General features: G+C 51.0%; 1 protein-coding gene across 5 annotated transcripts in view; it reads left to right on the top strand.

The window, feature by feature from the left end:
• LOC137647227 (ribonuclease H2 subunit A-like) overlaps positions 1–27,465 on the top strand; it is a 61,279-nt gene that overhangs the window by 7,616 nt on the left and 26,198 nt on the right. For all 5 annotated transcript variants that reach the window (XM_068380594.1, XM_068380595.1, XM_068380597.1 and 2 more), the window contains one exon: positions 25,760–25,958. In XM_068380594.1, coding sequence (XP_068236695.1) covers positions 25,760–25,958 — 199 coding nt within the window. The remainder of the gene's footprint in view (positions 1–25,759; positions 25,959–27,465) is intronic.

The following is a 27,465-nucleotide window of genomic DNA, read 5'->3' as shown; positions in this document are numbered from 1 at the left end:
CACGCTATTTACATGGGGGGTAATTACTTTGGCGACAGCCGGTGACGAGCCATAAAGTATTAAACAAGGTTTCCTACCTCACCGCTAATTAGCGGGGGGGGGGGGGGGGGGTAGCTAGCTACCCCTCCCCCTCACACACACCAGAGAATACTCCACTTTACTTTTGGCTCGCATAGTGATCGGAGGTTCCGCTCCTATGCTCTCATAACGGCCATTATTGTTTTGTCTTTTAACTTACCTTTTCTTATACTGGATATATTTAAACATTTCTGATTTGTTCCGTAACCGAAATACAAACCTTAGCTATTTACAAAGGGTTATTACTTTTAGCGTAGCTGAAATGGCGAGCCATTAGAATTTAACGAGGGTGTATTACCCCCGCGCTAGTTAGCGGGGGGGGGTAGGGGAGTGGTAGCTAGCTACCCCTCTTCCCCCTCACACACAGGTGAATACTCACTTTAACTTTTGGCTCGGACTGTGACAGACGTCTCTGTCTTGGTCCTCGCTTGGCAGCCATTGTCTGTTTTGTCTTTACTTAATCGCTTACTTTTCTTTTACTGCAATATATATGTAAACATGTTTTCATGTTTGTATATATATTTGAGTATAGAAATAAGTAAGTTTCCTTTTCAGATGTGTGTGTGTAGTGTACGATATCTACGTGGAGGCCTCGGCAGTTAGGCCACCACGGCGTATTTTATGCGTGGCGATCGAGTTTGACTTATGTCTTTCTCTCTCTCTCTCTCTTGAGGTCGTTCACCCTTTTACTACGTGTTACTACGCCCTTGTAGCCTAGCTTCCTTTTCCGTGTGGGGGGTTGCTACGCCGTACGTTTGTATCAATTAGTTATGAATCTAATTGTAGTTGTTTTTTGTTTTTCAGCTTGCAGAACGATTCCTTTCGGGGTTTTCGTTCTTTCTTTAGTGTTCATTCATTTTTAAATTACATAATTACATAGTTACATAATTATAATTGTTATAATTCTGTTTTGGTTACAGCTCTCCTTCCGCGAGTGTAAGTGGTTGTGAAGGCACGTGCCTGTTGTGTAATTCTTGTTCCTTTCCCTCGGGATTCCTCTTCGGAGCCTTCCCGGGGGAATGAATGTGTACTAATATTATTTGTTTTATTTTTTTACAGTTACCGATCTACAGTAGTTCGTTTCTGTAATATAGCAACGGTGTGAGCTGTCTGGTTGAGTCCTGGGGATTCGGCTGTTGCTGCCTCCCCCCTTGTATTTTCGTCAGGGGCGTGTCTCCTTCTACTGATAGTACTCCCGTGTCGACGGACAGCTCTCCAGTTCATTTTAGAACAGTCAGGAGGCTTGCCTCCTTGGGCGGATAACTTTCCTTCCGAGGGAAGTTTTTTCCTGTCCAGGCTTGAGTTTTTCCCCTTTTGGGGGGTTCTTCTCTTGCCTTTTTTTCGTGCGACTATGCTCTTGGTGCTGAGCGGTCGCAGCTGCAGTTTCGCTCAAGGGGCTGGGCAACTGCAGGAGCTCCTCTTCGGAGGATTGCTCCTTTTAAGTCACTGGCTGACCAGTCTCTTCCATGAAGTGTTTCTCTTTCGTTCGCGAGAGAGTACACTCATAGAGACTCCTCTTTGGAGGTTTCTTCTGTTGCTGTTGGCCTCCCTCGCCGTAAAGCCAACCGTCCGCCTCGTCGTAAGGGCCTCTCATCTCCCTATAAGGGTGCTTGAGGCGCCCTTTTGGATCTCCGTTTGCAGCCTACAACTCCTTTTTCTCGATCTTCCGCCTTGGTGCAGATGGACAGCAGTCTGATCTCGTCTTCCGACGGGCAACGGTCTTCCCGACGGACAACGGTCTGCCCGACGGACAGCGGTCTTCCGACGGACATCAGTCTCCCAGCGGACAACGATCTCTTCGGGGCAAAGGGTTGCCCCCACGGGGGTTCTTCCCTTGCGTGTCAGGGTTTCCCTGCGCGCCCTTCTGCTCATCAGCGCTCTCCTGTTCGTCAGCGCTTTCAAGATGATCTTCCCTGCGGTTCCTGTTGGTTCCTGTTACGCGCCCTGTGCGCCCACGTTCGCCCTCGCGATCTAGAACTTCGGTTCAGGTTGGGGTCAAGGACTCTTCATTGCGCAGGCTTCCACGCGTAGCCTTCTGCTCGTCAGCGATCATCAGCTCGTCAGCGATCATCAGCTCGCCAGCGATCATCAGCTCGCCAGCGATCATCAGCTCGCCAGCGATCATCAGCTCGCCAGCGATCATCAGCTCGCCAGCGATCATCAGCCCGCCAACGATCATCAGCCCGCCAGCGATCATCAGCCCGCCAGCGATCATCAGCTCGCCAGCGATCTCCGGATCGCCCACGTGTGTTACAGCCGGCACGCCAACATTCTCCAACACTTCTGAAGGAACATGGTTCGCCAGCTACTATCTCACCTGCGCATGCTGATCGCCATCGCGCGACCCTCAACGGCGGATGCTGATCGCCATCGCGCGACCCTCAACGGCGGATGCTGATCGCCATCGCGCGACCCTCAACGGCGGATGCTGATCGCCATCGCGCGACCCTCAACGGCGGATGCTGATCGCCATCGCGCGACCCTCAACGGCGGATGCTGATCGCCATCGCGCGACCCTCAACGGCGGATGCTGATCGCCATCGCGCGACCCTCAACGGCGGATGCTGATCGCCATCGCGCGACCCTCAACGGCGGATGCTGATCGCCATCGCGCGACCCTCAACGGCGGATGCTGATCGCCATCGCGCGACCCTCAACGGCGGATGCTGATCGCCATCGCGCGACCACACACCTGCGGATGCTGATCACCATCGCGCGACCACACACCTGCGGATGCTGATCACCATCGCTCAACCCTGCGTATGCTGTTTGCCATCATGCGATCGCCCACCTGCAGATGCTGTTTGCCATCATGCGATCGCCCACCTGCAGATGCTGTTTGCCATCATGCGATCGCCCACCTGCAGATGCTGTTTGCCATCATGCGATCGCCCACCTGCAGATGCTGTTTGCCATCATGCGATCGCCCACCTGCAGATGCTGTTTGCCATCATGCGATCGCCCACCTGCAGATGCTGTTTGCCATCATGCGATCGCCCACCTGCAGATGCTGTTTGCCATCATGCGATCGCCCACCTGCAGATGCTGTTTGCCATCATGCGATCGCCCACCTGCAGATGCTGTTTGCCATCATGCGATCGCCCACCTGCAGATGCTGTTTGCCATCATGCGATCGCCCACCTGCAGATGCTGTTTGCCATCATGCGATCGCCCACCTGCAGATGCTGTTTGCCATCATGCGATCGCCCACCTGCAGATGCTGTTTGCCATCATGCGATCGCCCACCTGCAGATGCTGTTTGCCATCATGCGATCGCCCACCTGCAGATGCTGTTTGCCATCATGCGATCGCCCACCTGCAGATGCTGTTTGCCATCATGCGATCGCCCACCTGCAGATGCTGTTCGCCATCATGCGATCGCCCACCTGCAGATGCTGTTCGCCATCGCGCGACCGCTAACCTGCGCATGCTGATCGCCATCGCGCGACCCTGGCATGCTGACCACCATCACGCGACCCTGCGCATACTGATCACGATCGCGCGACCCTGCGCATGCTGCTCGCCATCGCACAATCGCTCACCTGCGCATACTGCTCGACCATCGCGTCGGCATATCACAACGCGCCATCGCCAACCTGCGCGTTAGCGCTCACCACCGATCGCCTGTTGATCCATATCGCCAGCAGTCCTCCTCGCCCACGCGGCCGCGCGTTTCCTCGCCATCGCGCTAACGCTTGCGTTCGCCGCCTCGGACTCGCTCTCATCCACCTGCCCACCCTCACGACCGCTCGCCCGTGCAACCGCGCGACCGCTCGCCCGTGCAACCGCATGCCCACGTGCCTGCATGTCTACGCTCATGCTCTCCAATGTTCGCCCACGCGCGAACCAACGGTTTTTTTCCATCGCGCAGACGGATGGTGTTCCGTCGCGCGAACCTACAGTGTTTCTTCGCACAAATGTCGGCTTATTTCTTGCAGTATCCATTGCTCGTCTATGGGTTATCGCCCGCCGACCACCAGGAATTCCCGTCGCGCGAGCTCCAGGGCAATTGCGACCACGATTCTCAATGGGGTTTTCGCAGCATGACCAGCCTGGCTAGTTCTTCTGGAGCGTATTTCCAGAACACTGTCTCACCCCGTAAACACAGAGCATGGCACTTGCAAGAATAGGAGAAACTTAAGGGAGATCTGAGCAACACTCCTCTATTCCTGAACCTGGGTTAGCCCTTCCCTGTCATTCCCTGGAAGGATTTTTGGCGGGGGGGCTTTCCGTTCGAGATTTCTCCATCGGACAAGGGGTGACTGCTTACCTCTTCCTCTGGGAGCTTACCAGGTTCTTTCCCTCCTCGGTTACGGCCCGAGGTTTGGTTCAAGGAAGCTACAGGAAGATCAAGGGTACTTTCCTCCTCTCGAGCTCAGGCACCTTGGCCTTTCGTCGTTAAGTATCTAACTTGCGGACAAGCTCGATGTTGTACCATCTGGACGCGCTGACTGAGGGCTTCCTTCGGGTGTCTCATCTGTGGAGGTCGACGACCTCAGACACCCTTCCATCCTTGAGAAGAGTTTGTTGTGCCCAAGGACAGAGACTTAGACAGCTGCTGTGCGGAGTAAATCGACTTCCGGTTTTACTCCTCCAAGGCGCTTTCTTCCAGACTCTGCAGGGCTCCAGCGCCTTTTCTTTCAACCACGTCGGCCTAAGTTATCGGCTACGACAACTGGGACAAGGTGTCCAATTGCAGTTTCCTCCTGTCAGGAACAGATGGCACGGGAGACTCCCCCGGGGGGGCATAGTCCTAAAAGGAGTTCACGAACTCTAGGATTGCAGGTTTTTCGCTGGGAGGATGCTTAAGGTTACTCATCCGAATGACAGCTTCCCGATGCCCATTCCCGCATATTCTCTGTGAGTAGCCAAGGATATCGCGCCTGCCGTCTCTGTCAGCGAATTCAGTGTCTCTGAACCTCTATGCCATAGCGTCAGCAGAGTTGCCCGGTTGGGCAGAATGATCCATACCTTAGGCGAAGGTCTTCCTTAGGATCATCGACGGCTTCACCCCCGGCCCCCTCAGTCGATCCTTTCTTGTAAGGAAGGATCTGAGAGGGGATGTCCATAGTCGACCTCTCAGCCCCGATCAAGTTTGTCGAACAAACTTCGGCCAGCAGAATCGATCAGACTGGTAACGAGGCGACAGGACTCCTTAAACCCTGGATCGGAAGGACGGGTACTTTCAGTTTCCATTCCATCCATCTTCCAGGGTGCTCGTCGAATTCAGCCTAGACTGCAAGTATTCCTGCTTATGATGCAGTGTGGCTATCCCGCCGTGGCATAGCAGGTTTGTTTCCCCAGAGAACTCTCCCTGCCTTCCTCTTGGGCGCTCAGGTGCAGGCTTCCGCCTCCTCTGCTGTTTGGAGGACTGGTCAACTCCGGTAGGCTCGGGTTTCGACCTTCTTCAGCGCCGGGATAAGCTTCCGGATGCTTACCATGAGTGTGGGCTCATGGTATTTTGCTTGGAGCCTTCTCTTCCTCTGCCTCAACATCTGGAGTATCTGGCCATGATATTGAGTCAACCGCCTTACCACATTGGAAACCCCGCTTCTCGTCCATCCAGCGAGGTTAAGCAACGTCGGTACTTGGATGGGTGACCACCTGGGAACGCCAGATTCTGTTACCACATCCTCCGAGCCTTCCTTTCGGTTGACTGTGGCAAGACTGAGGAGAGTCGCAGTACCTGTTCTCAGTCAAGCAGAGCTTTCAGCCCTACCTTGGAACGTTTCCTAGTTCTTCTTTCCTCATTGACCCGTCTATAGTCCGAACGGTCGCCTCAGGATAAGTTCCATGTAGGGCGATCCAAGTTCCGGTGGCTTCAGGCAATGTTTAACCGGACTCCCTGGCCCTATGGGACCAGCGGAACTATTAGACCTGCAATGGGTGTTGACCTATGGAGCCTCTTGATGGTAGTGGATATTCTTGTCCTTTCCCCACATTCTTGATGCGGTTCTCGGACTCGTCAAAGGAAAGGGGGGGGGGGCATGTTCCGGTCCAGGCCTATGGTCAAGACCTGAAGGATACCTCTTCATCATTCAGGCAGGCTTAGGGGCCTTAGTCTGGCCCCTCTTCAGATCCTACAGCTCCTGCCGAGTCTCCCCGTTGCACGTCGACTTCATTCTAACCAGCAGGGGACGCATTTTCACACCTTCACATCTTGCAGTAGAGATACCGGGATGATTGAGATTCTCTCAATACCACCATCGGCTCTCTCATTCCAGGCAGAGGAATGTTTCTCTCAGACTATCCGAGCAGAGCCTCATAGAGAGAGTGTACCTAGGGGTCTTTGACCTTGGGTAACCAGCAAGTGCTGGTCTGGGGGACCTGATCGCGACAGCTTGGAACCTCAAGCTTCCGCTAGTCTTCCCCCCAGTCTCAGACCCCGAGACACTAGCAAGATGCATTCCGGTGATGGTGGGACAACTTCGACGCCTGCGTCTTCCCTCCTTTTTGTCTGCGGACAATGGGCCTCAACAAGACCAGGTTGTCTGTCAACCTTTCAATGGGAGAGCCCCACTGGGACTACGCGCAGAACGGTTTCTGGACCCTTTGCTTCCCCTGACGGAACTCCCGGGAGAGCTTCTCCCACGGCGCAGACTACTCAAGCAACCACACTGCGACATCTCTCCCGAACCGGGGCATCGCTTCGGCTTCATGCCTGGAGACACTACGCTTCCTCCTCTAGAAGAGACAGCCCGCTACAGTCGCGGTACGGAGGTCGCGTCATCTGCGATAGTCATCCACAGGGGTCTCCCAGGCAAAGTGAAGAGTCTAAGGTGGTTGGTGCCGTGGGAGATATACCTCTTCCCTTGAGGCCTCTTCTCCAGCAATAACGGTCTTATTGCCTTTCGGCGGGAGGAAACTCCTTTCCGCTCTCGGCAATGAAGCCTGTCGCTCAGCCTTTCCCTGACCTTCAGGCTTAAAGGAATAACTTTTTCCTGCCCGCTGGATCTATCCTCGCTCATGCGAAGCTACGATCGTCCCTGCCCTAGTCGGAGGAAGACCTCCAACTTGGAGCATGGCTCGGACTTTTTAGTCCTTTAAGAGATCTTCTCAAGACCCTTTTACGACAGGCCTCGGATTGTATTCCGCCTTGGGTCTTCTGCTCACTCTGGCCACGACCAGTGTGTAAGCAATCTTCTTGGTCTCTTACTACTCCCCCCTTTCTAAGGAAGAGGGGAAGGCAACATTCAGGCTCGCTCCTGAGTTGTTGGCTAGACTCAGAATCTGAGGGTCCCGGCCCTTCGGTCCGATTCATTCAAGATTTAGAGTCTCCATTCTGTGTCTGATGTTCCAAGACCTTCTCTTTCTTGCCAGTAAGGAATCGAGAGGTTAGCGCTGGGAACAGCTGCAGTTTGTCCTCAGTTGCAGCCGATTTGGGAACACAAGGAGGACATGGGGGGAGAGTCACCAGTATACCTCTTCAGCCCGGACTCAAGGACATTCATCTTGTCCTGTCTTCAGACCCTCCCCGTCACGTCGCCCTACAGCACAATGTTGGATACATCGCAACGTCCCTCGCCTTCGAGTAATACTACTCTGTGACGCAGGTGCTACAAGCTGGAGTCTGGAAGCATCTGATGACCTTCGCAGCCCGCTTCCTGCAGGGCGTGACCCACAGAAGTCTCGATACGTTTTCTATCGCTCTGTGGTGGCTACACAACAGCTGGTCTAACCTCAGGCTCCCTTTTGGACAGGTAGCAGAAGGTTGAGGGCCTTGTTATCAGGTTTTAGTCTGCATGAACGAAAAAAGTATGTCTGGCCCTTACTTCTTTCTTCATCATCCCCTCTACGGGGAAGCAGCATCCTGGTCTCTGCATAGCTGACCTCGAACCTCTGCAGGTAAACCATGCTTCCTTGTGTTCCGAGTATTGAGTCAATATTGTCTCGTCCCCCATACCCTGACGAGGTGGTATTGGGAACGTCCTAACCCGGAGTTCCTTCTGGAACCCCAGGTCAACTGCCTAGGACGAGTCATACTTCTTCCTTCACACACAAGCTTACGTAGGCCACATGGTTCCTTGCGGAGCAAGGAACTTGTGAGGTGCAGGGACTCCTTTTCTCGAGTGCGACTCACTCGGATTCTGAGTCCCCGGGTAAAGCCAAAGCCAGTATGGCTGGGGACTTTCCACCCTTCCTAAGGGATAAGTCACCCTTTGTAAATAGCGTGGTTTGTATTTCGGTTACGGAACAAATGACAAATTTGAAGATAATTTGTATTTTTCCTAACCATACAAACCTTAGCTATTTACACATATTTGCCCGCCAGCCCTGTCCCCCAAGACAAGTCCTACCTCTAAGTGAAAGTGAGTATTCACCTGTGTGTGAGGGGGAGGAGGGGTAGCTAGCTACCACTCCCCTACCCCCCCGCTAACTAGCACGGGGGTAATACACCCTCGTTAAATTCTAATGGCTCGCCATTTCAGCTACGCTAAAAGTAATAACCCTTTGTAAATAGCTAAGGTTTGTATGGTTAGGAAAAATACAAATTATCTTCGAATTTGTCATGTTTATATATATTTTTGTGTATAGAAAATGTAAGTTTCCTTTGCTTTTGGTGTTGTGTGGTATTGTGTATGTCTGCTAGAGTTCGCCGGCTTTGGCCACCGCGATCTTTCCGTGATCACGGCGTTACACTTCTAGGCCACCATGGTTGCCTTTCGTGGTGTCCGGCCCTTATCTTGAGGTCGTTCACCTCTTACTCCGTACTACGCCTACGATAGCTTCTCAGAACCGAATCGCTATTTCGTCTTTTTTGTCTCAATTATTTTTACGAATATAATTGTGTTTTAACTTTTCAGCTCAGGGCTCACGTCCCTTCGGGGGTCGGTGATCCTTGGAACATTCAAAGTCAGTTGCATAATTATCATGTTATAATTCTGTTTTGTTAACTTTCGTCCCCCCCTCACCTGGGCATGCCGGGTGGGGGAGGGGGGCGCATACCTTATTTCGTTCTTATGTTCTTTCCCTCGGGGTTTCTCTTCGGAGTTTCACCCGGGGGAATTGTCTGTTAAATAATTATTCTGTTTTATTTTCCAGTTTACGATGCTGTTTCTTTGTGCCTGTTGTGTGTGCCTTCGAAACAGAGCTGTCCTGTTTATCCTGGGGAGTCGGCTTCGCCGCCGTCTCTCAGGCATTCGTCATGGGCGTTCCCTTCACTTCGAGGTTCCCCCGTGATTATTGCCAGCTCTATTTTGCATCCTAGAACGATAAGGAGGTTCGCCTCCAGGGTAGTTAGTTAACTTCCCTTTTACTTTTCCTTGGTCCTTGGCGGTTATGCTCTTGGGGCTGAGCGACCGCCCTTGTGACTTGCTCAAGGGGCTGAGCGGTTGCAAGGCTAGACCATGGTACTAGCGACTATGCTCTCGAGGCTGAGCGGTCGCTTCTGTAGCTACGCTCAAGGGGCTGAGCAGCTGCAGGATCAGTCTGGCCCTCTCTCGTTCGCGAGGGAGGCCGCACTAAGGGCTCCTCGGAGGAGGATCGCTCCTTTTGTCTCTTCTACGAAGTGTTCCCTCCCGTTCGCGTGAGAGGACACTCACACAGACTCCTCTTCGGAGGATTGTTCCTCTTTATGTCTGCTGATCTCCCGGCCTTTCGGGGCTCCTTCTCGTCTCTTCTACGAAGTGCTCACCTCTCTTGTTCGCGAGAGAGACCACTCATAGAGACTCCTCTTCGGAGGATTGTTCCTGTCATCAACAGCTTGCTGTTCAGTCACTAGCACTTCGGTGTTAGTGTCAGGGAAACTTTGGTTTCTCTTTTTCCCTGACCCTTCGGGGTCTCGGATCTTAGTTACGCAGTTCCCTCGGGCTCTCGTAACTTTAGTCACTTCTACGCTTCGGTGTTTAGTGACGGAGAAACTTCGGTTTCTCGTTGCATTGACCCTTCGGGGTCTTGCAACTATCCCCTTGGGGCCTCGCTTCTCAGGCTACGTTAGACCCTTGGTCTCTCGTCCCTCAGTGTTCCTGTTGCCTGCTGTATCCGTTCCTGACTGCAGACGCGCCTTGGGCGCCCACGCCCCCGTTATCTAACGGGCTCCTTCCTTCGGGGCAGGAGAGACTTTCTCACACCTTGAGTAAGTCTCTTAAGTGCCAGGTATTACCTGCGCGCCAACGTTCCCTTACGCGCTAGCGCTCGACTGCTGTTCCTGCTGTTCCTGAGACTGCCTTAGAGAGTCCCTGTTCCAGTATCCAGTTAGGCTGCTACCAACGTTTCCTGCGCATTTGCACACATCGTTGGGGTTCCTGAGATAGCGCACTGGCGCTCACCAGCAGTTCAGCCTTCGGTGTGTCTAAGTCTCTTCTACGAAGGCCACCTCTCCCGTTCACGGGAAAGGTACCTCACAGAGACCACTCCCCAGAGTATTTAGCAGTCCTTCAGTTGATCGTCGGCACTGAAGTAGACCTCCTGGTCCTCTTCAGGGGATGCTCTCTCTTTTAGGGACACATCCCAGTTCCTGATCTACGAGTTAGTGATCCTTCAACCATTTCCGACAATCTTCTGTTGTGCAGGAGCCTACGATCTTCACTCACGCATAAGCGCTGAAGACTGCCCGCGTGCGGGATTATTTCCCGCCCGCGACCTCGCGGTCGTCGACGGTTTAGCCGACGATCTTCTGTTCGCGCTAACGCGTAAGCGTTGATGATCGCCTGCGCGCGGGATGGTTTCCCGCGCGCGATCTCGCGATCGTCGAGGAACGCGCGATCGTCGACAATCTTCTGTTCGCACTAACGCGTAAGCGTTGATGATCGCCTGCTCGCGGGATGGTTTCCCGCGATCGTCGAGGAACGCGCGATCGTCGACGATCTTCTGTTCGCGCTAACGCGTAAGCGTTGATGATCGCCTGCGCGCGGGATGGTTTCCTGCGTGCTATCTCGCGATCGTCGACGATCATCTGTTCGCGCTAACGCGTAAGCGTTGATGATTGCCCGCGCTCGGGATAGTTTCATGCGCGCGATCTCGCGATCGTCGAAGGTCGTTAGCCGACTATCTTCTGTTCGCGCTAATGCGTAAGCGTTGATGATCGCCCACGCGCTGGGTAGTTTCCCGCGCGCGACCTTCAGGCCCTTTCCCGCGCGCGATCTTCAGGCCCTTTCGATCGCGATCGTCATCCCGGCAACGGTCGTTAGCCGGCGATCTTTGGATCCAGCGCTAGGCGTGTAAGCACTGACGATCTTCTTAGTGTGCGTAAGCGCCGAGAATCGGTCTGTGGGCGGGATGGTTTTCCGCACGCGATCATCAACGGCCGTTAGCCGGCGATCTTCGGATCCGGCGCTAAGCGGAAGCGCCGACGATCTTCTTTGTGCGCTTAGCTCCTATGATCGTTCTGTGCGCGGGATGGTTCCCACGCACGACAACGAGGCCATCCGCGTGCAGTTCTCTGCACACGATCGCCTACGGCCGTTCGCCGCCGATCTTCGGATTCGGCGCTAGGCGCGTGAGCTCCGACAATCTTCACAGTACGCGTGAGCTCCGACAATCTTCACGGTACGCGTGAGCTCCGACAATCTTCACGGTACGCGTGAGCACCGAAGATCGTTCCGTTCGCGGGATAGTTTCCCGCATGCGACCATTGAGGCTCACGCAAACATCGCACGGGTTGTCCGCGCACGCTTTTCCCGCTCGCGATCGTCGTAGATCGTCCGCGTGCGGGCACCGAGGTTCCCGCTCGTAATCGCCAACTATCTTCTCTCGCGCGCGAGCTCCGACGATCGTCGCTTACGCAGGAGCGTCGGAGATCGTCAAGGCTCGCGTGAATCGCCGACGATCGCCTTAAATAGGTGGAGATCTTTCGCATGCGGGCACTATGGGTCCTCGCCCACTGTCTCCTTCGGTTTTTCTCGTGCTAGCGCCGACGATCTTCGTACTCGCGTAAGCACCGAAGATCATCAGCGTTTCTTCTGCGTTATTCTTCCGCGCGTGGGATGGTTCCCCACATGCAATCGCCGTCGGCGCTAGCACCGGCGATCTTTTTTTGCCGAGATCGTTCACGCGTGGGATGGTTTCCCTCGCCCACGATCTTTCACGCGCAAGCGCCAGCGATTTTCATACCCACAGGAATCGCTCACGCGGTCGCCGATATGCCCACGCTCTCGCGGGCATGCGGACGCGGTTATCTGCCACGCATGCTTTATTCACGTGCTACCCAGATCTGTGCTTTTCGCGCGATTGTCAGCGTGAACGGCGCACTGTTCTCCGACACGGCCACGCCCTGTTTACATCAGGGCTTATGGCAGTCAGGCCACCTTCGCGTTTCCCTCCCCCGCAGCGCAGAATAGCGTCCTCTCCGAAAGGGGGGGGGGGGAGGTTTCCGGTCAGGTCAAAGGTATCTTCTCCCTTCACTGCAGTTTTTCTACGGGCGAACCCTCATGTGTCATCTCCCCCAGAGGATCGAACGATCCTCTTCCCTCCAGAGGGACTCCCTGTCAGTTCGAGGATTGGTCGGCATCCCTGGTGGGATGCCGTAGTCAGAGCGCTCAAACAGGCAATGAGCCTGTGCCTTCTGACTGGGGTCACTAATCAGTGGCAGCTTCCTCTCCCCCTGAAAGGGGTGAGAGGAATCCCTGGCATGGTATCTTCCCCAAGGACTATCCTGTCCCTTCGCGAGTCCTTACGCAGGCGATGAGCCCTCCTCAGTCTCCATCTCCCCTCCCCCGCAGATGAGCTTTGCCCATCCCCAGTAGGGTCGGAAGACCCGGTTCTCTCCCCCTTCACTCCATAGGGAGAATCTCCGCCTCTTCCTGAGGGTCCTATCGTGCTGAGGGGGCGAAGCCTTACATCCTTCATCGCTGGGGTCCTGTTTCTCTCCTAGGAGGGATCCTGAGGTCCTGTCTTCCGCAAGGATCCGACAGGATCCAGTTGGACCCTTGGGGCATGTCTACGAGTCTCCCAGGAAAAGCCTCCGGGAATGGGAGACCTTGCCAGTCCATCAGGAGGATGAGCTCCAGGGGTCAGAACTTGCGTTCTGGCAGGTTCTGGCCCTCAGGAGAAACCTCAAGGGGATCCCAGATTCAGAGATTCCTCTTCGGTAAGGGAAGGATTCGGTCCTGGACCGAGTTCTACTCACCCAAGGGCTTCCTTACGCCAGTGCAGCTTGCCCTGCTCTTAGGGAATGGAGAGCGCCAGAGACTAGGCCAAGGGCCAGCTCTCCGGGCTTGTCTCCTTCAACAGTCCCGGTTGGTTTCGAGCCCCTCCCTCCTCCCTGGGTAGGGATCGGTGAGGGGACGGGTCCTCCGGGCGGAAGTCCAGTCCATGTCGGAGAGGCGCCCCCTCCAAGAGGTGGTCAACGGGTTTCGAGGCCTCCGTAGTCGCCTCCTTCCCTCCTCGACTCAGTACAGGGTTGTCAAATAGTCTCTGTCCAGCATAGCGACAGCAGACTCGGTCTGCTTTGCTGTGAGACCACAAGTCTTCATGGGTACACTGGTCCGGTAGGTCTCGTACTTCCGGTCCTGGTTCACCCATCTTCAAGGAAGTACTTTGTAGTCTGCCTGGAAGGCGGGTATACCAGTTCAAGGGCTGTGCTTCGGCCTCTCCACGGCACCTCAACAGTTCTCCGATACTTCCTTTTGGATCTCTTCACGGGCGCTCAGCATCGGCATCCAGCCACTCCGTTCCTGGTTGGCTGGCCGATCCTGGCAGTCTCGAAGGCTTCCCTTCTTCATCATCGGGACAAGCTCCTCGGATTTTTCCAAGTTCTAAAGATCATGGTGGTCCTCGAGGAGTCCTCCCCGCAGCCCTCTATGAGTCTGGTATACCGAGCCTGCTCTTAGGCGCCTATCTCCCGAAGCCTTCCCTTCAGACGTCAGGATACCAAGGCAGAGGAAGGTCGCAAGACCTTTCCTCACACGAGAAGACCCTCCAACCCAAGGTTGTTTCGTCTCCCCTCCCTGGCCCGTCTGGTTTCCATAGGCGCCCCAGGTTGAGTTCTCTGCAGTGGCGACTCAGGGCACGGGGGAGTCGGGGGCGCGTCTCCCCAGACGCCGAGACCCCTAGGGGACAACCGGTACAGACGAACCCATAGGGGTGGGAAGCTGTCGAGGGCCTACAAGAGGGAGTGGTCCTTCTCGTCCTCCCCCTGACTTGATGCTGTTTTCGGACGCGTCAAAGAAAAGGGGGGGGGCCCACGTTCTGATCCACGGGTCCTCAGGCCGGGGGTCAGAACCAGGAAGAACCTTCTCTAGTCCTACTAGAGACGGAAACTATGTTTCTGGCTCTTCAGTAGCTCCACCTAGCCTGGCGGACTACTCTGTGGTTATGAGGATCAACAACACCACAGTGATGGTTTTCTGGCCCAGACAAGGAGGTACAGTACTTTTCAGTACAACCATCCCATCCTGCGGTGGAGATACCGGGATGGTCCGAGTCCCCCTCGGTCTCCTTGGCAGCTCGCTTGATTGCAGGCAAAGGAATGGGCTCGCCGACAATCTGAGCAGTGTGTCACGGACACCACATTCCGAGTGGTCTTTGGATCCTCAACTAGCCTACAAGTCCTGCCTTGGTGGGGCTCCCTCGGTAGACCGGTTCGTTACAGCACTGAGCTGCAAGCTCCCGCTGTACTGCTCCCCGGTCACGGATCCCAAGGCCCTCTGGTAGGAGGCCTTCCTGCAACGGTGGGACACCATCGATGTGTTGCCTCTGTAGCTTGCTCCTCTTCCCGCCGGGAGTCTGTCCAGCACCTCCTCAAAGAGAGAGGATTTTCACAACAAGTGGCGAAAAGGAGGCCTGGACACCTGCGCAAGTCTTCCGCAAGTAATCTCCCAGGCGATTGGGCGAGTTTCTGTAACCGGTGTCGGGGAGAAGGCATCCCTCCACACGTTGCCGCTTCCAGCATAGCGGAGCCCCTAGTGGGATAGCGGGGTAAGTGTGCCTTTCAGTTTCGTCTGTGAAAGGCTATCCCCCAGCCTTAAGGCTTGCCTCCTGGCTCTAGGGACAAACATTTCTCCCCCGCTGCAACTCTTCCTTCGCATGCGAAGCCTTGTCCTCTCCTGCCCTCAGTCGAAGGTGACACCTCCTCCTTGGAACATGGTTCGAGTCCTCGAGTCTCTAAAGAGACCCCCCCTGACGAACCACTACGAGTCCCCAGACCACCACCTTTCTGGGTAGACAGTGTTCCTGCTAGCCTATCTTCAGCCAAGCGAGTCACATGGTCTCTCTTACGACTTTGCCCATTCAGGGGGTTAGGGGCAGACAACTTCAGGTTCGTCCCTGAGGTTTGTTGCCGAGACTCAGAATATGAGAGTGCCGGACCCGCTTCGACTCCTTCCAGGGCTCGGGTCTCCGTCCTGTAGCAGATGACTCAGACCATCTCCTACCTTGCCGGTAGGGAGTCCGACCTGATGTCTTCAGAGAACAGCTGCAGGTCGTCTCCAGGTCCAAGTCTAGTTCGTGGATCCTGGGTAACGAGGAGAAGGGTCTCCAGGAGTACCATCTCGGCCTGGATTCGCAGGGTGCTACACCCTGCCTTGAATCCTGACCCTTCTCCGTCGCATCGCCCTAGAACCCATGATGTCAGGGACTTAGATACGTCCCTACCCTTCATGGAGCATCTTCAGTGACGCAGGTCCTGTAAGTGGGGATGTTGAAGCCTCAGACCTTCTTCTCACCCCCCTTACCTGCAAGACATGACCCACAGGAGGCTCGATACGTTTCTATCGGCCCTGTGGTGGCTTCACAACAGCTGGTCTGAACCTCAGGCTCCTTGATGGACAAGTAGCAGAAGGTTGAGGGCATTGTTACCTGGTGTTAGTCTGGATGAATGAAAAGATCTGTCTGGCCCTTATTCTTTTCTTCATCCTCTTCTCCCACGGAGAAAGCAGCATCCTGGGTTCTCTGCACGGCTGACCTCAAACCACTGCAGGTAAACCATGCTTCCTTGTGTTCCTAGTATTATGTGTAATACTGTCATGTCCCCATACCCTGACGAGGTGGTATTGGGAGAGTCCTAGCTTGGATTTCCTTCTGAGGGACTCCAGGACAACTGCCTGGGACAAGTTACTTTTCACCTTCGCACACACCTTATGTAGGCCGCGGCAGTTTTACAACCGCCAGCGAGGAGCAGGGATTCCCTATTGTCCAAGTACTTGACCACTCGAATATGGAATCCCCGGACAAGCCAAAAGCCAGTATGGCCGGGACTTACCACCCTTCCTAAGGGTTAAGTCACCCCATGTAAATAGCGTGGTTTGTATTCAGTTACGGAACAAATGACAACAAATTTTCCTAACGATACAAACCTAGCTATTTACAGTTATGTGCCCGCCAGCCCTATCCCCCAAGATAAGTCTTACCTCTAAGTAAAGTGGAGTATTCTCCGGTGTGTGTGAGGGGGAGGGGTAGCTAGCTACCCCTCCTTAACCCCCCCGCTAACTAGCGGTGGGGTAGGAAACCCTCGTTAAAACTTTATGGCTCGTCATCGGCTGTCGCCAAAGTAATTACCCCCCATGTAAATAGCTAGGTTTGTATCGTTAGGAAAAATACAAATTATCTACGAATTTGTCATTTGTTCACAAGCTAAGCTACAACCCTAGTTGGAAAAATGCCCTGCCTCAAGTCCAAGCATTGGATGGAGCCCTGGGTATGCTGGTGGACAGAAGTTGGGTAAAGATCGTTCATTAGGAGAGTCAGCACCAGACATGGGAAAGTAGCACAACTTTCCCTCGACAAGCAATTTATTCCAGTGGAGGAAAGGCAAAGGTGCTTGGACACCTCTCATCTCTGGAGAAGCTTGCGCCTCACAGGTAACTTCATTAGTGTTCTTTCCAGTTGTGCCTGAAAACACATAGGTCGGCAGCCACCGCTTCCTCAATATCTGGTTCTAGTTAACGAAGAAGTGAGGGAGAATCTAGCATGGTGGCTAAAGGACAAGAATCTGTTCAAGGGAACTCCCTTAGAGTTTCCCCCTCTGGAGATGCTGCTCTGTATGGACGCATCAAAGGAATGTTGGGAGGGGGGGCACCTGAGGATGTTAGTCCATGAAGGAAAGAGGATTTCACATCAATGTATTAGAAATGAAAGTGATGATCCTGGCCAGGGAGTTTTTCAGTATCGTACCAGATGAGAGATCACTTGGTGGTGTTTATGAATTACACTTCCACCATATTGGCCTATGTCAACAGCAAGGAGGTACTGTTTTACAGCTCCTTCGTAGGTTAGCAGAACGGGCTTGTGACCTTTTGCTCTTGTTGCGCTCTCCCTTCACTCCCAAATATACATAGGATAGATAATAAAAAGCCCACTCCTGTTTAACATTGTCTTGGATGTGTTAACAGAGGATGTCAGGGAGGAGCCACCATGGGGTCTGCTCTATGCAGATGATATAGTCTTGGTAGCCGAGAACAGGGAAGAACTGGAGGGGAAACTAGAAAGATGGAGATATGCCTTGAAGAGTAGAGGTTTAAGAATAAGCAGGAAGAAGACAGAGTATATGACAACCGAGATGGATGGCGACCAGCAAACAACAATCAAATTAGGCGGAGGAAACATCAAAAGGGTTCAGAAATTCAAGTACCTTGGTTCAGTGATCGACAATGGGGGGAACATGGAAGAGGAAATTAACAACCGGATTCAGTGTGGTTGGAACAACTGGAGGAGGGTGTCTGGTATCATATGTGATAGGAAAGTCCCTATAAGATTGAAGGGCAGAGTGCACAAGGCAGTGGTCAGACCAGCAATGACATAAGGATTGGAAGCAGCACCCCTAAAGAAAACAGAGGGTAGAAAGTTGAACGTAACCGAGATGAGGATGCTTAGGTGGATGAGTGGAGTAACCAAAAAGGACAGGGTTAGAAATGAACATATTAGGGGTACAGTAAAAGTCACTGAGGCATCAAAGAAAGTGCAAGAGGCAAGGTTAAGATGGTATGGCCACCTGATGAGAAGAGAAGGGCAACACATGGCAAGAGAAGTGATGGACGTGGAGGTGGATGGAACACGAAGGAGAGGAAGACCTAAGACCAGGTGGAGAGATTGCATTAGAGATGATATGAGGGAGAAGGGAGTATGGGAGGAAATGACACAGGACAGAGGGAGATGGAAGAGACTCATTAGAAACGGCGACCCCGAATAGGGATAAAGCTGGGAAGAAGAAGAAGAAGAAGATAATAAAAATGTGCAAGTGGACTGATTCTACACACCTTCAGTGCAGTTCAATGATTGCTGGTGAATGCAGGGAAAGTAATTTGGCGAATTTGACTCAGCTTTGGCATTAGATCCTCGCCCTTAGTTAGTTATGCAATTAAGATTGTAAAGATGCATCTCCCATGGTTAAAATTTCTGATTGTCACCAGTGGAGGAGTTTTCATCTAAACAACCACCTTCAATCTCCCAAAGGTGTTGCCTGCTCAGAAGTCCAGAGGATCCTTGTTCACACTTTTTAAGGGGATCCAAGAGAGGGGAGACAAGAATTCAAAAGAAATTTAAGAGATTGGCTGACTCCCCTAGATGTGTTCGTAGACAAGCCCTGACTTCTTGTTCTCCACCTGGTAGGTGGACGAGTTCTTTAACGAAAGGTAAAATTTTGCCCGCCTGCAATACCTTTTTGTACCCCAAATATGGTTCCTGCCAGGTATGGTGCTCAAACAGGAAGACTGGAAGCACTACAATTCCTCTCCAGAAAGAAGGGGACTCTCCCGAGTTGAGGACTTCCCTGACTCCGTAGGACGGGTGCTGCAGGCAGCCAGTCCAGATTGCAAGGAGTCAGAATCTTCCCTATTGCATGGCCTTGTCTCTGGTCAGGAGGGTTAACATCCTTGGGAAAGTCCCTTAGGTTGTCGATTATAGTTGGGAAAGTGGTACTAGACTGACTGTGTGTGCTCTCTGTTAAATGACTCTTTGTATAGTTATGAAAAATACTGTATAGATTATTTTTAAAGTTTGTGATATTTCATTGTCATATTTCTTTAACCCTTTACAAAAAAAAATTGTTTCTTTCATTGCTCATACAGTATATTTTTCAATATTAAACTTACCCGATAATCATGTAGCTGTCAACTCCGTTGCCCGACAGAATTCTATGGAGGGATACGCCAGCTATCACAATACTAGAAGGGGGTGTATTTACCAGCGCCACCTGTGACCAGGTACTCAAGTACTTCTTGTTGACACCTCCTCAATTATTCCTCTGTCGTGCTTCCGGCAAGACGTTCTGGGATACGCTTATGTTCTTGGAGTATTTTCACGACTTTGGTGAAGTATTTCTCTTTGATTTCGGCTGTCGCTTTACTGGAAACTTCTATATTAGCTTAGTTAGCTTTTGGAATTAATTTGATTAATTATGGTGACGAGAGAGTATGAACTCTCGTTCACCTTTCAATGGCCGACCCTTCCCTTAGACGGAAGTGTTGGTGTCTAAGAGAGTATAGACTCTCTTTCTTAATTTTGCTTAACAAAAGTTATAGATTTATTTTATATCTCTCCGCCTCTTATAGGCCTCTTCGATTAACTTCCTTTTATTATAAACTCATTAAAATTAATTTTTATATTTGTTTATATTCGACCTTCCTAATAGTAGGCGGTCTTTTACCGAAGTTAATAAACTTTGAGCCCGTCATTTCGGTTTTACCTGTTAACATATTTTGCTATTTCCGCCACAGAGTTTGAAAGATTTTCTTTGACAGTCTCGTACTGTTTTCAAAGTTGAACTAACGTTTTGTTTTGTCTCTGCAGTTGTTGACGTTCAGAACGTTCAACTTGCACTCTATCGTTACGATAGAGAAAGAATGTTCACGGTTTCACGTTGCAGTAAGAGTAACCGTGTCTAGCGTTTTGTTCATTCTTTCTTAACTTAATGGTTTTGATCCTAATAAAGGAACTTTTCAGTTTTTTCCTTTAACAATAATATGTTTTAACGATATATATGATTGGGCTCTTCTCTCAGGTTCTAAGTCAAGAGAGAGAGAGAGAGAGAGAGAGATAGAGACGGAGGGAGAAAGAGGATAAACGTTTCATTCAAGCCTGCCAGGCGTACGAGTAACGTCGTTATCGTTTTTGCTCTTCTCCCTAGTCTCTTTAGGGGAAGAAACTAAACGTTTCTAGAGTGATCTAGTGTTTAGTCTCTTTCCAACCACTGAATTATCTTTCATTAGATTTTTCTGTTACATTGTAATTCTGTTTTCGCAATTACTAACTTTGAGAAAGGATAGAATTGCGTATTTCAGGTACAAACCACTTAAAGTTTCGAGTTCAGTGAAATAAGTGCAAACAGAAATCAAAGTGATAAGTGATTAGTGCGTGAGGGTACTTTTGTGCGCGCCAGTCGTCCTCCCAGTCCGGGACCTCTTGCAAGCTCCCAAGCCCAGGGGAGAAGCAATGTCGAAGGGCATAAGGGTTCAGCAGGCCTTGATCGGCGCACAGAAGTATTCTCGGTGGTTGTGGGCGTGTCTTACCGAGACCGTCACTCCCACCCGCAGACGATTGAGCCCTTATTTTGCTCGTCTGCAGAAGAGATTAGGGGAGAAAATAAAGGCAGAGTAACGCTGGTCTCAGGTCTCAAGACCTCTTAAACGTTAAGTCCAGACCTATGCCAGACGTACGAAGTTAAAGTTCACAACCCGAATGCAGTCATTGGGTTAGCTCTGACTCTCCTCAGTCATCAGTTGATTACACTCCACCTAAGAGGAGTAAGGTTCTGCCACAACAGATCTCTGCTGTTAAGGCTTTACCTCAGCAGAACTTAGTGTCTGCCGACCCCAAGTTAACTCTACTGCAGTCCATACAGTCACAACTTTCGGTCTTGATGCGTGAGTGTCGGGCTGAGAGTGTTGCGCCTCCGCCTCCGCCTACACTCCCCCCCCGCCTATGATCGCTCCGCCTGATCACAGTACCTCCTGCCAGGCGTACGATGTTGTGAACTCTACTACAGTCCATGCAAGCACAGCTTTCGGACTTGATGCGTGAGTGTCGGGCTGAGAGTGTTGCTCCTCCGCCTCCGCCTACACTCCCTCCCCCCTACACTCGCTCCGCCTGATCGCAGTACCATCTGCCAGGCGTACGATGTTGTGGACTCTACTACAGTCCATGCAAGCACAGCTTTCGGACTTGATGCGTGAGTGTCGGGCTGAGAGTGTTGCTCCTCCGCCTCCGCCTACACTCCCTCCACCTACACTCGCTCCGCCTGATCGCAGTACCACCTGCCAGCAGTTCCACCTGCCAGGCGTACGATGTTGAGCCACGTGCTGAGTTTGCTGTTCCCTGTGGTGTTCAGCCTCCGCCTTCCTTAAGGCAACCTTTACATTGGGATCAGGAGGATTATACCTCTCTTCCTCCACCTCCACTTGCTGCTCCACCAGTGATGCAACACTCGGTTGAGGTACAACAACCTCTCCCGTCCATGAGTCAGTCTCCTCAGCTCTCGCTGCAGCGAGCTCAACCCTCCACAAGGCAAGCACCACAACACCTTAGCCTTGCGCCTCAGGAGCCTCAGCTTGCGAGACATTTACCTTGTTCTGCGCAGCCTCTTCCTCATCGCGCTCCGCTCACACCACAGGAACTGGAACTTGCTACTCCGCTTCCGCCAACCGCTCAGCAAGCGCAACCCTTGGGTTCAACCACTCATGCTAGGAGTCAGCCTCCTCCACCCATGCGCCTTCCTTCTGCTTGTCTTTTATTCAGCCTTTGCAGACTGAGCCTCAGGTGTTCCCTCATCGGAGTCTTGAAGAGGAAACCACAACTATTGTTGTTCCAGCTCGTTCTGACTCTGCTGTTCAGCATACCTTACCTCCATTTTCATACCATGGTTTAAACCCCATGCAAGCATGCATAAAGCACTCTAGCACTGGTCATGGAATTTCTGAGAAATGTTAAACGCCATGCACACGCTCTGCTTTCCTTACAGCAGGCTCTGCTTACAGCAGGCTCTGCTTACTACATGCTCAGCATACAGCATGCTCTGCATTCAGCATGCTCTGCATACAACATGCTCTGCATACAGCATGCTCTGCATTCAGCATGCTCTGCATACAACATGCTCTACATACAGCATGCTCTGCATACAGCATACTCTGCATACATCATGCTCTGCATACCTTACCGCATGCTTCTCAACACATCTTGGGTTGTTGCCAACTCACTAGACTGTCAAGCAGTTTCATAACGTTGCCTTCTAGTCTGCTGCTTTTGCACCAGTGAACCCTCACTCAGAGAACTTAGCTTTTCTAGGATAAGGTCCCTGTAGATGAGAAAGTTCTTTTCTCCCTCCTTCTGATATTCCCTTGAGGACTCTGTCATTTGGAGGGAGCCTTTAGCTGCATAACCTCTTATGGACTTTTATTTAAGCATAACATGCTTACAGGGAAGGTAATGGTTCCACTTCAGCCGCTAATCCCGTCTGTTACCACACCTGCTCCCATAGACCTTGAGCTGTGTTGCATGACATGCAGTCCAAGCTTAGTCCTTGTTAGAGGATTTTTTGTTTACGGAGTCAATGTGTCACGGGGAAGACGTTCAACAACCAACAGAAGGGACTTGTTGTGACGCAGTGCGGCAACCTCAGCAACCCGTTAAGGAGTTGTCTGTACGACCCAGACAGTCTAGACAGATTCGGATTGTCACTGTACTTCCTCGCTTGCCCATGATTGACAGTTTACAGACTGTGCAGCAGTATCATGATCTTGTGTCCGGCTCCGTCAGACGACTGGCTTTTAAGAGCTCCCACAAGTCGTCGCTGTCTGGAGATTTTCAAATGGACTATGGATCTGACCAAGGAACTGGGCCTCCTGGTCAATTTTGAGGAGTCTCAGCTCGTTCCATCCCAGACCATTGTCTCCTTGGGTATGGATCTTCAGAGTCGAGCTTTTCGGACTTGTCCGTCGGCCCCAAGGATCTTCCAAGCCCTAGAATGCATCCAGAGCATGCTGAGAAGGAACCGATGCTTAGTCAGGCAGTGGATGAGTCTAACAGGGACACTTTCATCGCTGGCCCTGTTCATCGAGTTAGGGAGACTCCACCTCCGCCCCCTTCAGTATCATCTAGCTGCTCACTGGATAAAGGACATGACGCTAGAGACGGGCTCAGTTCCTGTTTCCGAAGAGATGAGGTCTACTCTAACGTGGTGGAAGAACAGCATTCTTCTCAAGGAAGGTCTACCATTGGCTGTTCAGACCCCCGACCACCGTCTCTTCTCGGACGCATCTGACACGGGCTGGGGTGCGACACTGGACGGACAGGAATGCTCGGGAACATGGAATCAGGAGCAAAGGACACTTCACATCTATTGCAAGGAGTTGTTGGCAGTTCATCTGGCCTTGATAAACTTCAAGTCCCTCCAGCTTAACAAGGTGGTGGAGGTGAACTCCGACTACACCACAGCCTTGGCTTACATCTCCAAGCAGGGAGGGACTCATTCGAGGAAGTTGTTCGAGATCGCAAGGGACCTCCTCATTTGGTCAAAAGATCGAAAGCTCACGCTGGTAACGAGGCTCATTCAGGGCGATATGAATGTCATGGCAGATCGCCTCAGCCGGAAGGGTCAGGTCTTCCCCACAGAGTGGACCCTTCACAAGAATGTTTGCAGCAGACTTTGGGCCCTGTGGGGTCAGCCAACCATAGATCTATTCGCTACCTCGATGACCAAGAGGCTCCTCTTGTATTGTTCTCCGATTCCAGACCCAGCAGCAGTTCGCGTGGATGCCTTTCTGCTGGATTGGTCCCATCTCGACCTGTATGCATTCCCGCCGTTCAAGATTGTCAACAGGGTACTTCAGAAGTTCGCCTCTCGCAAAGGGACACGGCTGACGTTGGTTGCTCCCCTCTGGCCCGCGAGAGAATGGTTCACCGAGGTACTGCAATGGCTGGTCGACGTTCCCAGGACTCTTCCTCCTAGAGTGGACCTTCTGCGTCAACCTCACGTAAAGAAGGTACACCCAAACCTCCACGCTCTTCGTCTGACTGCCTTCAGACTATCGAAAGACTCTCAAGAGCTAGAGGCTTTTCGAAGGAGGCAGCCAGAGCGATTGCCAGAGCAAGGACGACATCCACTCTCAGAGTCTATCAGTCTTAATGGGAAGTCTTCCGAAGCTGGTGCAAGGCCAATGCAGTTTCCTCAACCAGTACCACTGTAACCCAGATTGCTGACTTCCTGTTACATCTAAGGAACGTAAGATCCCTATCAGCTCCTACGATCAAGGGTTACAGAAGTATGTTGGCAGCGGTTTTCCGCCACAGAGGCTTGGATCTTTCCTCCAACAAAGATCTACAGGACCTCCTTAGGTCTTTTGAGACCTCAAAGGAACGTCGGTTGTCCACTCCAGGCTGGAATCTAGACGTGGTCCTAAGGTTCCTAATGTCATCAGGATTTGAACCGCTCCAATCAGCCTCTTTTAAGGACCTCACATTAAGAACTCTTTTCCTCGTGTGCTTAGCAACAGGTAAAAGAGTAAGTGAGATCCACGCCTTCAGCAGGAACATAGGTTTCACATCTGAAACGGCTACATGTTCCTTGCAGCTCGGTTTTTTGGCTAAAAACGAGCTTCCTTCCCGTCCTTGGCCTAAGTCGTTCGAGATCCCAAGCCTGTCCAACATGGTGGGGAACGAACTGGAGAGAGTACTTTGCCCAGTTAGAGCTCTTAAGTATTATCTAAGAAGGTCAAAACCATTACGAGGACAATCAGAAGCCTTATGGTGTGCTATCAAGAAGCCTTCTCTACCAATGTCTAAGAACTCAGTTTCTTACTACATCAGGCTTCTGATTAGAGAAGCAAATTCTCATCTGAAGGAAGAAGACCTTGCTTTGCTGAAGGTAAGGACACATGAAGTGAGAGCTGTGGCTACTTCAGTGGCCTTCAAACAGAACCGTTCTCTGCAGAGTGTTATGGATGCAACCTATTGGAGAAGCAAGTCAGTGTTCGCATCATTCTATCTCAAAGATGTCCAGTCTCTTTACGAGTACTGCTACACCCTAGGTCCATTCGTAGCAACGAATGCAGTAGTAGGCGAGGGCTCAGCCACTACATTCCCATAATCCCATAACTTTTTAACCTTTCTCTTGAATACTTTTTATGGGTTGTACGGTCGGCTAAGAAGCCTTCCACATCCTTGTTGATTTGGCGGGTGGTCAATTCTTTCTTGAGAAGCGCCAAGGTTAAAGGTTGTGATGAGGTCCTTTAGTATGGGTTGCAGCCCTGTATACTTTAGCACCTTTGAGTTGATTCAGCCTCCCAAGAGGAACGCTGCGCTCAGTAAGGAAGACGATCTTATTAAAGGCAGAGTAACGGTTCAAGTCGACTTCCTTACCAGGTACTTATTATTTCATTGTTATTGTGGATAACTGCTTATATGAAATACGGGATACTTAGCTATCCTTTAGTCTTGTACACTGGTTTTTCACCCACCCCCCTGGGTGTGAATCAGCTACATGATTATCGGGTAAGTTTAATATTGAAAAATGTTATTTTTATTAATAAAATAAATTTTTGAATATACTTACCCGATAATCATGATTTAATCGACCCTCCCTTCCTCCCCATAGAGAACCAGTGGACCGAGGAATAATTGAGGAGGTGTCAACAAGAAGTACTTGAGTACCTGGCCACAGGTGGCGCTGGTAAATACACCCCCTTCTAGTATTGTGATAGCTGGCGTATCCCTCCATAGAATTCTGTCGGGCAACGGAGTTGACAGCTACATGATTATCGGGTAAGTATATTCAAAAATTTATTTTATTAATAAAAATAACATTTTTATAATTCAGGTCCAATGGTCTATGGAATATGTTACTGTCCTGTTTCTAAGCATGAAGTTCTCAAATCGGAAGGTGTTGCAGATTCTAAAACATTAACAGAGGAACAAAGAGAAAAAATCTTTGACAAGATTAAGGAAAATGCAGATTACATTGGATGGTCGTTAGAAATTATCTCCCCTATGTACATATCAACATCAATGTATAAAAGGTAAGTTTTTATTTTTTTTCTAAAATACTAATTTGTTCCTAAACTCTTGAATACAAACTCTCATCCTTTAATAGGAGTATGCTTTCAGCACAGCTGGATATGGCTGTTAAGACTTTACTGAAGTGGCAGTAGTTACTGCTTCCTGCATGATTACTTGATAGAAAGACTTCTAACTCCAGGTCATTTCCAACGCTTGACCAGCTCACCATTCACCTAACGAGAATCTTCCAGCATTCCCTAGTACCAATCTGTTGGCAGCGTTTGAGGATGCCATCCACCATCCCGCTGAATTCTAAGCCTTTGCTCCTTTTTTACCATTTTCCTGTTTCTTGGCATTCGATACTAGTTTTCAGCTAGAACATAGGTCTGGACTCTTCTCGAGAATTGTCTGGCCGCAGGGAAAATTTTGCAGGTTTACATGTCTTTAAAGCAATCTCGCTAAAACCCTTACAATACTAGCCCAGCTAAGCAAGTACAAACCAGTGTTTATTGGCTTGTCACAAGTCATTGTGGAGGATAGAAGATCTCAGTCACCTAGTTTCAGGAATTCGTGATCAGGCCCAACAACCCAGCCGTTCACGACTTTAAGTTCTTCTTCATCTCTTCCCTACAAGAAGGGTCTAGCTGGGACCAGGAAGACTTGCCTTCCCATCCTGGGAGGAGACTATGACTTACAACTGTAATAGAAGGATAAAGAGAAAAGATCCTAGAACACTTCTTTCTGGCTTTGTTGAAAATTCAGAAATGCTCCTCCGGCTAGCGAGGAGACGACGTGTACGAAGTTAGAAAATATCCCATCTCTTGGGAAGAACCTGTCGAGGATACAATTCACGAAGACAACAGTTGGGTAATAATAGAGCTGTCTGTCCATTACCCACAATAGTAAAACCTAGGGAGAAGGAGTCCAGAGTCACCTTGGACCCATCAGCAGCTGGTAGTGGACCATCCATGGCGGAAACAGAGAATCCGGAAGCAAATTGAACTTTCATCAAGGTTTTGGCCCTCATCCTAGAGTTCATTGACCTTAGGGAGGCAGACGGGACACCAGTCACTATTATTATTATTATTGTAGTTACAATTACTATTACTAGCTGTATTGCAACCCTAGCTGGAAAAGCAGGATGCTACTGGCCCAAGGGGTCCAATAGGAAAAAGTAGCCCTATGAGGAAAGGAAATAAACAAACCGCATAAGAAATAATAAATAAATTATATAAAATATAAAATCAGTAACAACATTAAAATAGATCTGTCATTTATAAACTATGAAGAGGGACTTAATTCAGCCTGTTCAACAGGAAAACATTCGCTGCAAGTTTGAACTTTTGAAGTTCCTCTGATTAAGTACCCGATTAGGAAGATCATTCCACAATCTGGTCACAGCTGGATTGAAACTTGTAGAATACTGTGAAATATTGAGCCTTATAACGAAGAAGGTATCTCAGAGAATTAACTGCATAACTTGTACTACATACAGTATGGTACAGTCAGGGAAGATATGCATTCAAA

This window comes from Palaemon carinicauda, chromosome 9 (assembly GCF_036898095.1).
Source record: "Palaemon carinicauda isolate YSFRI2023 chromosome 9, ASM3689809v2, whole genome shotgun sequence".
Lineage (NCBI taxonomy): Eukaryota > Metazoa > Arthropoda > Malacostraca > Decapoda > Palaemonidae > Palaemon > Palaemon carinicauda.
The sequence above is the reverse complement of the archived record's forward strand: the minus strand, read 5'-3'. Positions and strand labels throughout refer to the sequence as shown.